Below are 12,415 nucleotides of genomic sequence, written 5' to 3'. Positions count from 1 at the left end.
ACACATTCCAGATGTGCTTCATTATTGTCTTATTGATTTCACTTACTTTACTAACATTTCTTCTCTCCACACTAATGTCAATTGCAAAGTTTACAGTATGAATCCAGACCAAAAACTCTCCAAAGCTCATGGTTAATAGCACTTTTCTTCTGTAATTTTTGCAGCGGTTTTTTCTTTGGCCTGAATTTTATCTTTGTGTCTGGGATATAGAGAAATGGGCTAATTCTTCAAGATCAGGATTTAAATTAGATCCCTCATGTCAGATAATCTGATAGGCTTTTTAAAATTTCCTCTATTTGGAGGAGACCTTTTCCATGAATATTAAAATAAACTCAATTTGCTAATTTTGGATCAATTGATTATTTTTAAATGGATTTTAATTATAAAAAATAGTGACATATACTTATCATGTGGATGATATTGATTAAAGGAGAAAAGAAAATGGAACTGAATTATATGAGAGAGTTTAACACACTGTAAACATTGATAAGCATAATATCTGAGGACATTTGTTTCCCTCTAGTCCAGGAACAGTTGTGTTTTTTTGATGTACTTTTCTTTCATGTAATTTCCAAGCACATTTCTCCAGCCTGACAGTTAATCATATCTGAACCAATCTCTGGGTGAAAGTAAAAAGAAAAGGAGTACTTGTGGCACCTTAGAGACTAACAAATTTATTAGAGCATAAGCTTTCGTGAGCTACAGCTCACTTCATCGAGCTTATGCTCTAATAAATTTTAGTCTCTAAGGTGCCACAAGTACTCCTTTTCTTTTTGCGAATACAGACTAACACGGCTGCTACTCTGAAACCTGGGTGAAAGTAGTTACTCTAATCTCCATTACAATATATCAACATGCTACTGAAATAGCAGTACAGAAAAATTATGAGACAGCCACTTAGACTTTGCAAATTAGTGTTCATATAAGGACATAATAGTTATAATAATTATAGTAAGGATGAAATTAGCAGGTTCACTATCTAAGTCACTTTGGAAATTACTATTATGATCTTAGCCCAGTTAGAATTTAAAATATTAAAAATATCATGAATTGTGACTATTTAAAATGCTTCCTTCCTATTTATAACTATTATATTGAAAGATGCATGGACATTTTAAATTTACTTATTGAGGTTTTTTCCCCTCCAGTGTTAGGGTAACCATATTTCCCTGCATGTAGGGCTGGTCTGTTCCATGCCCCTCTTCCCTCCCCCTGCGCATGGGGCTGGCATTGCCGCTCGCCCAAACTCTGCCTACCCTTCCGCGTGGGGCTGACGTCGCCACTTGGCTCCCCTCCACATGTTCCTCTGCAGTCTGCTAGAGGTGCATGCCCCACTTGTTTGGCAAAAGTGGGCATTTGTCAAAAAAGTCAGGATAGCCGAGATAGAGCTTAAAAAAGGAACTGTCCTGGGTAAAACAGAATATATGGTCACTCTATCCAGTGTTTCAGAGTAGCAGCCATGTTAGTCTGTATTCGCAAAAAGAAAAGGAGTACTTGTGGCACCTTAGAGACTAACAAATTTATTAGAGCATAAGCTTTCGTGAGCTACAGCTCACTTCATCGGATGCATTTGGTGGAAAAAACAGAGGAGAGATTTATATACACACACACAGAGAACATGAAACAATGGGTTTATCATACACATTGTAAGGAGAGTGATCACTTAAGATAAGCCATCACCAACAGCAGGGGGGGGAAAGGAGGAAAACCTTCCATGGTGACAAGCAGGTAGGCTAATTCCAGCAGTTAACAAGAATATCAGAGGAACAGTGGGGGGTGGGGTGGGGGGGAGAAATACCATGGGGAGTGACCAGAGAGATTGAAGTGTTCTCCAACTGGTTTTTGAATGTTATAATTCTTGACGTCTGATTTGTGTCCATTCATTCTTTTACGTAGAGACTGTCCAGTTTGGCCAATGTACATGGCAGAGGGGCATTGCTGGCACATGATGGCATATATCACATTGGTATATGCGCAGGTGAACGAGCCTCTGATAGTGTGGCTGATGTGATTAGGCCCTATGATGGTATCCCCTGAATAGATATGTGGACAGAGTTGGCAACGGGCTTTGTTGCAAGGATAGGATGAATGAATGAATGAATGAATGGACACAAATCAGACGTCAAGAATTATAACATTCAAAAACCAGTTGGAGAACACTTCAATCTCTCTGGTCACTCGATCACAGACCTAAGAGTGGCTATACTTCAACAAAAAAGCTTCAAAAACAGACTCCAACGAGAGACTGCTGAATTGGAATTAATTTGCAAACTGGATACAATTAACTTAGGCTTGAATAGAGACTGGGAATGGATGAGTCATTACACAAAGTAAAACTATTTCCCCATGGTATTTCTCCCCCCCACCCCACCCCCCACTGTTCCTCTGATATTCTTGTTAACTGCTGGAATTAGCCTACCTGCTTGTCACCATGGAAGGTTTTCCTCCTCCCCCCCCCCCCCCCCCCCCCCGCTGTTGGTGATGGCTTATCTTAAGTGATCACTCTCCTTACAGTGTGTATGATAAACCCATTGTTTCATGTTCTCTGTGTGTGTGTATATAAATCTCTCCTCTGTTTTTTCCACCAAATGCATCCGATGAAGCGAGCTGTAGCTCACGAAAGCTTATGCTCTAATAAATTTGTTAGTCTCTAAGGTGCCACAAGTACTCCTTTTCTTCTATCCAGTGTCAAACTCTGTGAAGAGAACTAAAATAATGAAATGCTAAAAAGCTATGTTGTTGGCACATTAAAGTTAAGAATTTAAATGCATAAAAGTCCAAAAGTTAAAGGTGAACTGCAAAGGTTTTGGGATAGAGGGAATTCTTTTAATCATGCAATCTCCTTTCACTTCCACAAAAAGTCTGCTTGCAAGATATTTTTAAGCGAATATATAGATATTGTTTTAAAATGTCTTTAGTGCTGTGTGTTTTTATAAAACCCTGACAATTATTACATTCTTAAAATCCTGAGAGATCTGATCTGCACTTCCTGGGTTCTTTGTGACATTGAGTGATATCAACCATCAGTTTGAAAGAGCCATTCTAGCTAATACAGGTTTGAAAGAGCTATTCTGTTTAAATCCTTATTTCACTCCTACTTTCTTAAAGTAATTCCTTGAAAGCTAAAATATTGGACTAGTTTATAATACAAATCCAGTTACAAATTTTATGTCTGGCCTTGAACTTTGAACCACTAAATGCAGCCTGCTCTGTCTCTGCTTACAGTCAAAGTGCTCACAAGAGCAAGAGAATTTAGGTCTAGGGTGGTATATTTTCACTTTAGTGTACAGGAAATCACCCAAGTATTGCGTGTGTGTGTGTGTGTGTGTGTGTGTGTGTGTGTATGAACATCACTATGAAGTTATACCCCTAAAGCTCAAAACACAAAGCAGAGTCAGGGTGACAGTGTTGATAAAATGTCTCCTTGAAGATGCTTCAATGGCATCTAAGTTGACATTTTGAGGCTAGTTTAGCAACTTGGCCCGATAGACCATAAAAGCTAAACTTTTCCTCTTAACTTTATTCCATGTTTATGTTCAGGTTAAAAGACACTTCATTGTTAAGGAACAATACTCCAAATCTTAAACTTCAATTAACCAATAAAACCTACAATGGGATGTGAGTTATGGTGTAATAATTCATGCTAGATGTGGTGTTTAGTGTGAAGGTGAAGATTAAGTGATCTCTTTTCAATTAGGAAGGAATTATCACACCAGTATTCAAGCTCCTCCACCCCCCTCCAAAAACACTGAAAACTTTATGCTTTTCTCTGATTTTATATATTTTTCAATGCAGGCATTGATGCATGCATTGGAAGGATTCATTAATGTTTGTAAATCACTTTGAAGATGTAAAGCATTCTGTAAAAGCTAAGTGTCATCATTATTAATAAAATTACATAGCCATCTTTTTCTGTATATAGCCTGAAAAATAATTAGGGCTGTCAAGTGATTAAAAAAATTAATCACAATTAATCGCACTGTTAAACAATAATGGAATACCATTTATTTAAATATTTTTGGATGTTTTCTAACATTTTCAAAAATATTGATTTCAATTACAACACAGAATACAAAGTGTAAAGTGCTCACTTTATATTTATTTTTTATTACAAATATTTGCACGGTAAAAAACAAAAGAAATAGTATTTTTCAAGTCACCTAATACAAGTACTATAGCACAATCTCTTTATCATGAAAGTTGAACTTACAAATGTAGAATTATGTACAAAAAAAACTGTATTCAAAAATAAAAAAATGTAAAACTTTAGAGCCTTGAAGTTCATTCAGTCCTACTTCTTGTTCAGCCAATCGCTCAGACAAACAAGTTTGTTTACATTTGTAGGAGATAATGCTGCCCACTTCTTGTTTACAGTGTCACCTGAAAGTGAGAACAGGCGTTCTCATGGCACTCTTGTAGCTGATTGTGACGTTCCCCTGGTGTTATCTGGACTGGTGATCTGCTAGGTTGCACCAATCCTTGACTCTGGGAGCTAGCCTTACCCTGCTCTGCTGTGAGAACCCCCAATCCCGGGCTGTTCACACACAGCCTCTAGCACATAAGCTGCTCCCAGCTACATGAGTGAGAACTCTTGACCAGCCACTGCTTGGATTGTGCAATCGAATGATACTAGCCAATATCTCCGGTTTCAGACACAACCCTAGGAACCTCCATCTTGCAGTGTCCAGTTACGCCCACTGGATGCTACAAGCTTGTATGAGTTCATCAATTTAACAAAGAAATTGATATGTACCAGGCTTATCCCAATGGGAGTCTCTGACATGCTTCAAACCAAATGCACTGCTTCAAGTAGAATAAAGAAACAAATTTATTAACTACAAAAGATAGATTTTAAGTGATAAGTCAAAGCACAACAAGTTAGATTTGGTCAAATGAAATAAAAGCAAAACTCATTCTAAACTGATCTTAACACTTTCAGTGCCCTTACAAACTTAGATGCTTTTCACCACAGGCTGGCTGGTTGCCCATCAGCCAGGTTCTCCCCTTTGATCAGCGCTTCAGTCGCTTCGTGGTGGTGTCTGTAGATGGAGGTGGAAGAGAGAGAGCATGGCAAGCGCGTCTCCCTTTTATCATGTTCTTTCTTCCCTCTTGGCTTTGCCCCCCACTTCGGAGTCAGGTGAGCATTACCTCATCATAGTCCCAGACTGACAAAGGGAAGGGGGGTGACTCACTCGAGAGTCCAACAGATCCTTTGTTGCTATGAGGCTGGGCTGGGTTTGTCCCATATATGCCCTGATGAGGTGTGAACTGCCCCTCTGCTCCTGGAGAGTTTTGCCTGGGCTTATTTTTAACCTATGAGGACACATTTTGAGCCTCATAACTGTATGCATGAAATTAAACCTATAACATGACTATAACAACAATGCCCAGTGCATCATGAGCCTTCCGAAGACACCCAACATGACAAACTTTGCATTGGATACTACACAATCATAGTATAATCATGAACATGGGGATGCAGGATGTAACCCCAAGGAACAGCGTGTCACACCAGTGTAGCAAGATATTTACATGCCAGATGCACTAAAGATTCATATGTCCTTTCATTCTTCAACCACCATTCCAAGGGACATGCTGATGATGGGTTCTGCTAATTAACAATCCAAAGCAGCCTTCTTTTTTGGTGGTTTGGGTTCTGTAGTTTCTGCATCAGAGTGTTGCTCTTTTAAGACTTCTGAGAGCATGCTCCACACCTTATGACTCTCAGATTTTGGAAGGCACTGCAGATTCTTAAACCTTAGCTACAGTACTTGACCCATCTTTAGAAATCTCATATTGGTACCTGTTCTCACTTTCTGGTGACATTGTAAATAAGAAGAGGGCAGCATTGTCTCCTGTAAATGTAAACAAAGTTGTTTGTCTTAGCGGATTGGCTGAACAAGAAGTAGGACTGAGTGGACTTGTAGGCTCTGAAGTTTTACATTGTTTTGTTTTTGAGTGCAGTAATGTAACAAAAAAACATTCTACATTTGTAAGTTGCACTTTCACGACAAAGAGATTGCACTACAGTACTTGTATGAGGTGAACGGAAAAATACTATTTCTTTTGTTTATAATTTTTACAGTGCAAATATTTATAATCAAAAATATACACTGATTTCAATTACAACACAGAATACAATATATATGAAAATGTAGAGAAACATCCAAAATATTTAATAAATTTCAATTGGTATTCTATTGTTTAACAGTGCGATTAAAACTGTGATTAATTGCGATTAATTTTTTTTAGTTAATCGCGTGAGTTAACTGCAATTAATTGACAACCCTAAAAATAATACTAGTAGGGTGGCTTATATAAATTTATCTTCTACGCGAAGACAATATATTGAATGCAATGATGAATTAAGTTCCCTTTGATGCAGCTATCACAGAAATCAACTCCTATAAGCAGAATTAGTGATGCATAGTAGGAGGATGGTACTGATCAGCAGGAAAAATAGTTTATTTTTATTTACTTTATTTCTTTTAAAATAATCATCCTGAAATACTGGTTCCTTGGAAACAGACATCCAGTTGGGTTTGTCTAATATGCAGCTTTCATTGAGAGGTCTGCTGGATATACTGGGCACAATTAGAGAGACAAGGTGTGTGGGGTAACCGGAACAACTTCTGTTGGTGTGAAGGACAAGCTTTTGACTTACACAAAGCTCTTTTTCAGGTCTGGGAAATATACTAAGAGTGCTGCAGCTAAATACAAGACTGAACAGATAGTTTAGCATAAGTAGTTAGCACATATTCTAAGGGACAAAATGTTTATATATTGTTGTAATAAGCCCTAAATCCATTGTCTTTAATAAGGCCATGCATTTTAGTGTCTAGCAAAGTTATGTATTTAAGCTCCCAGACTAATCTTTCGAAAGTGTTGTGCAGGTTTCCTTTGATCATGAGGACTCACTCATTAGATATAGAGCGATTGGTTTGTGAAGTGTTCGCTTACAGGTGACAGGGTGGTTTTTATCTTTTATTATTTTCCTGAGCGAGTTCATTTGAGAACATAGTGATTGTCTGGTTTAACTTGAAACCAGGTACTGATGTAGCTCAAAAGCTTGTCTCTCTCACCAATGGAAGTTGGTCCAATAAAAGATATCACCTCACCCACCTTGTCTCTCTTATATCCTGGGACCGACGTGGCTACAACAACTGGGCACTGTTAGACATTCCTGGCAGAGGCGTGACATCCTGACATGGATTCTAGAGTTTTGCTGTGGGTATTAGCGGAGATAAAAGGAAATTAGATGAACAAAAACATGAGTATGTGCTAAAGGGAATTGCCAAACAGACTGATAACTTAACCCCTGTTCAGAAATAGTTCAGGCTTTTTAATGTGAAAAAAGTGTTATTCTATATCCAATCCCTATATTTATAAATAGCAGGACGAAGTCAAATGCAACTATTCAAAAAAGTTCCTGAGTGTTTTTTTTTAAATGAATTTAATACAAACTGTTGTGAAGCACCAAGCACATCTTTGGACACTAATCATTAGTTTATAATCTATACAATGAATTTGGTAAAGGATACATATCCCTTTTGTGCCATTTTGACTCTCTGTTCTGTAAGTTGCTTTGGGGAAGTGAACAAAATCTAATAATACGAAGAGATTCTAAAACGTTACTGGAGGTAGATCACTCAGTCAATAGGACTTTCTATTATGCTTTCAGTTTAAATTAAAGCAGCTTTCTATTCATCAGCAGCCACTTCAAAGCAAAAGTAAGTATTGTTTTAAGAAACACATTTTCGGGGATTCAAAAACGGATTCTATATTTAAGACTGAAATAGGATCCTTTTTATTACCAGCTGGACAGATCTTCTCTGAAGGCAAGAATGAGTCCAAGAAGATATTCAGTCCCTTTAAAACTTCAAAATTGTTCCTCTTCAAGGGCAATATACTTCCCTTTTGTGGGAAAAGTCTGAGTGAGTGGCAGGTAACTCAGCAAGTTTCCATTCATGCCATTTCTTCCAAATCATTCTGTTTGGATGTTCAGATTTTCTGCACCTTAACTAGCAAGAACTTTTAGGCCAAATTCATAGATGTCATGATAGCTGCACAGATGTCAGTCACTCAGAGAACAGGTATATTCATGCAGATGGCCAAGGTGACCTCATCTATCATGCCATATGGTTTGTGTCGGTGGGTTCACTGACCAGACTTGGAGAGTTTTCAGCTATAAAAGGAAGTGCAACCAGAAATAACTTCCAGGAAGACTTCAGCTAGAAATCAATGTAGGTCAGGAAACATGCCATAGAAAGCAGTTATTTCCTACCTCCAACGCCAACCATCCCTGCTACAAAGCTGATGTTCTATGGAGGGCCAACAGTAAGGCCTCTGCAGTATCCACTCCTATGCAGCTGTGGTCTTGGGCCCTAGTGTGCCACTTTTTGCTACCCTCCATGCAACATAGCAGAGGGGCATGTATGGCCAATCACAACGAATGATACTTGGTTGTGCTTGTCTATGTTGCATATAGAGTACAGCAGCAGGTGCAGCCAAGTTTATCTCTAGGAACATGATATGGGGGAGGAGGGGAGCTGTAATGGTAAATGCACTGTGGGAATGTTCAATGCCTCAGCTAAATCATGGTAACAGTATGCTTATAATTCATGTAAAGGCCTAGAAAAATGGATTATAGATTGAAATAACCATCTCTGATTGCTTCTCTGTTCACATCAATCACTTACTTGTTCACATGCTGGAGAGATCACAATATCATCTCTCTTTTTTGTATGATGTATCTCAAAGAGCAATTTTAAAGCAAACAGGAAATGGTCTTTTTGAATGCTGCAGGCGTACACAACTTCTGCACAGTGTTTGTTTTCCACTCTTATGAGGGGGATGCTACCATAATAAGTCTGACATTTGCTGGATATGTGAAGAGATATAACTATTACCAGCTTCAGCGCTGATATTGATATGAAAACATCTTTAAGAACTCCAAGTAATATATCAGTTGCAACTGTTCTTTCATGCACTTCATCTAAGATGAGTCCATAGCAGCTCAGAAGAATAGTGGACATCATTTCTCTCTGTAGTATATCATGTGTACAATATCTGTAACACACAAACACAGAAAACTCGCTATACCAAATTTATCTTTGGTGAATATATAGACTTCACTATCTATAAGAAATTATTTCATGGTCCTGGTGACAGCAGAATCCTTACATGCTGACAAGAAAAAAATTGGTAAAGAAGAAACTTAATGTAACACATTTATTTGGTAATTATAGTCCCTTTGAGGCTGTAACATAGAACATGTTTCCAAATCTAATTAAAAAAAGGATAAATCTTGGAAGTCACTTAAACTAAACTGTAATATATGGCTAAAACTTCTCTGAAAAGAGATGTGGACAAAAATAGAAATACTTTGTGTAATATAAGATCAGAATACTTATTGCTTTTCAATTTCAAATTTTTTAATATACATTACAGTAATTCTCACAATATCTTTGTGAGGCAGGTAAGATACTATCCACATTTTAGATGAGGACATTGAGACTGAGTCCATCTCAGAGCCCAGCTTAGAGCACAACTTATTCCCAGTGTATTACTCAGATTTTATCACACTTTGGGGCTTGTCTACTCCTCTAGTTACTGCACAGCAACCCAGGATGTGAACTACAGTCTATTAGAATGCCACACGCTAACTGGCTGTGTGGACCCTGCAACCATGCACTAATACGTCAAAGCACATTAAGGAGCTGTTAGTGTGTGGTAGCAGAGTCCACACAGCCAGTTAGGGCTTGTAGCTTGTCATTGTATTCAGTTATTTTTTTCTATTACTCAACAAACTCTTTTTTTCAATAAAATATTATTTTTAATGTATGCCACAGTTCAGTAGACACTCTCTCTCGCTCTCTCTTTTCCTGGACCAGATTTTTACAAATGTTTTGTGCTTGAGCTTCAGGACTAGGAGCCAACTCTGTCATATCCTCTCCAGGGAGAGGCACTGAGCATCCTGCCTACCAAGCCACAGAAAGGTGTGCAATAAAACGGAGGGAATATTGCACAATTACATATCCGGGAAAGGGGCCTCCAAATTAAGAGGCAAGTACTAGTCCTACTGGGACTGATTTTTAGAAGTGCTGAGCACCCCAACTCCAACTGAAGTCAATGGGAGCTGTGGTGATTGAAAATCTGAACCAAGATCTGAAATTTAAGGTGGTTTTGTTCAAAATCTGAATCTAAATTTTATTGCTGAGGCCTGTCTACACTTAATATTTTCTTGTTTTCTCAATCTTAAAATTAACTCTAAATCCAGCTCTGGTTTCTCCCTTCTGACTGCATTACTGACTGCCTCCCTTGTTACCCTTTGTTTTTTTTTCTCATTTTGACTAGAATGCAATCTTCACTGCTTTTTAATTTTCTACTTTATTTCCTTTGCTCTACTCCATCTTTGTACAGAATTTTTCGTTTTCCTGCCTCTTCAGCAACAAGCATTGCTGAAACTAGATCCATAAATGATTCACTTTAATTGACCATATCTCTCTGCCAAGCATGATGTGGTACATTTGTACAAATATTGCTTTGTGGAATAAAATGTGTTCTGTTTTATGTCCATTTCCAAAGTCTGGGTCTCCACCACAAAAAGCAGAATCTCAGGTTGGAGAACAAGGAGAAAAAGAAAGGAAATTTAAAAAATGCCCTCCCCCCACAACCAACAACCGTTTAGTATACAGATATTGAGATTTCAGACACAATTTTGAACTGACACCTAAAATAACCCTACTTAAATCAATGAGTTTGCATGGAATGTACTATAATTCAGCACAGACTCAGACTATGGCCCTCTGTCTTTCATAGGTTACTAATTAATCATGAAATCTCAACTAATTTGAAATATTGGGAATATTTTACTTGCTAAAACCATGATAGTGGGATACATATTCTTATTAACTTTCATGGATACAGTAAAAATATTTCAAAATACAATTTTTTCCACACACCAATTGTCAATTTCATCCCTAGTTGTTGGGAGGGGGGGTGTTTGGATTGTGTGGGGGGTTTTTTGGTTTTTTTTGTTGTTGTTGTTTTTGGTCAGTTGTGCTACAGTTCAGTGATTGGCAAAGGATTCCAGAACTGCCATTTACCTACGTCTAGTGCTTCATTTCAAGGAATGACATTCATACAATGTTACAACCCTCTTCATACAATGTTAGAGGGTTTAAAAACAAATCCTTAGACCTCTGAACTGTTTCAGTGGTACAGCAGCTCTCAAATGGGACAACATAACCCACTTCATGGCAAGTATTGACATTCATCTCATCAACTACATGTAGTGCCAGCCGCATTGCTGTCTGCTTGTATGGGAAGAAAGACAGTACTTAGCACACCATTGGGGAAGAGAAGAATACACTCTGTATTTAACATGTATAGTACATAATATAAAATGAGCATACAATCTAGTATTTATACTGTAAAAGTTATACCAGCAAAACATCTCTTGCTTACTAGCTGTCTGATTACTGGTAACTGAACTGCATACTAAATAGAAATTATCTGCCTGAATAAATGTTAAGACACTGAATCTGTTAAATGGTCAAGAGTTGTAGTCACATGAGCTGAAAGGCAGGTTTGGGAATTTCTTGTCTTAAAACAGATTAGTATATTACAGAAGTGACAGAACTGGTTTCTAGAGAGGAGGGAAGAGTGACCCCTCTATTCTTGATCCATCAATATTAAAGCTGTTCCTGTTGAGGGCTTTCCATTTGGCTTTAGATAATTGCAGTAAATAATCCATTCCAGGAAGAAGACCTCAAAATTATAAATAAAAAGTGATAATTACTTAATTTCAAATTAAGTTCTGAAAATAAACCTAGTTGTATATGAATTGTCCCAGAAAGGTACTTAATCTTTTTAACTGATAAAAGAAAAAATTCTAATAAATATTGAAATATATTATCACACTTACAATGGAAAATAAGTACAACAAAATTGTAAAGCAGTGTTCCATTATCTTCAGAATCTAAAAGCATTTTGAGAAAATCATTTTAGTAAAAGTATTAATCAATTTCTAACTCAACCTACTTAATTTAACTCTGGAACATACAACTTCTTGCGAGATTTGGCAGCATCAGGTAGATGCCACTTCTTTCTGTGTAAATGGTTACTTATATTTAACACCTTTATAAAAATTGATAAACATTTTACAATGAATAGTGTTAATTGTATTGACATCCTGTTAGCAAATAAAGTAATGTTACTGTAAATTTAAACTATGGAAATTACACAAAGCCCAAGGAAGACAAGGCCCTTACAGAGACGCTAAATGAATTATTTGGATTGGTCTTCATAGCCAAGGACATGGGGGCAAAATCAGCCCTATTCTTTTTGGGCAACAAATCTGACATACTGTCCCAAATGGATGTGTCAGTAGAAGAGCTTTTATAACAAACTG

At 37.4% G+C, this 12,415-nt stretch overlaps 1 protein-coding gene across 1 annotated transcript in view; it reads right to left on the bottom strand.

The window, feature by feature from the left end:
* Nucleotides 1–12,415, bottom strand: part of DHX32 (DEAH-box helicase 32 (putative)) — a 54,724-nt gene that overhangs the window by 34,074 nt on the left and 8,235 nt on the right. Inside the window, 4 exon segments of the mRNA XM_043519371.1 lie at nt 56–180; nt 8,696–9,069; nt 11,203–11,323; nt 11,326–11,373. Coding sequence (XP_043375306.1) covers nt 56–180; nt 8,696–9,069; nt 11,203–11,323; nt 11,326–11,373 — 668 coding nt within the window.

This window comes from Dermochelys coriacea, chromosome 7 (assembly GCF_009764565.3).
Source record: "Dermochelys coriacea isolate rDerCor1 chromosome 7, rDerCor1.pri.v4, whole genome shotgun sequence".
Classification (NCBI taxonomy): Eukaryota; Metazoa; Chordata; order Testudines; family Dermochelyidae; genus Dermochelys; species Dermochelys coriacea.
The sequence above is the reverse complement of the archived record's forward strand: the minus strand, read 5'-3'. Positions and strand labels throughout refer to the sequence as shown.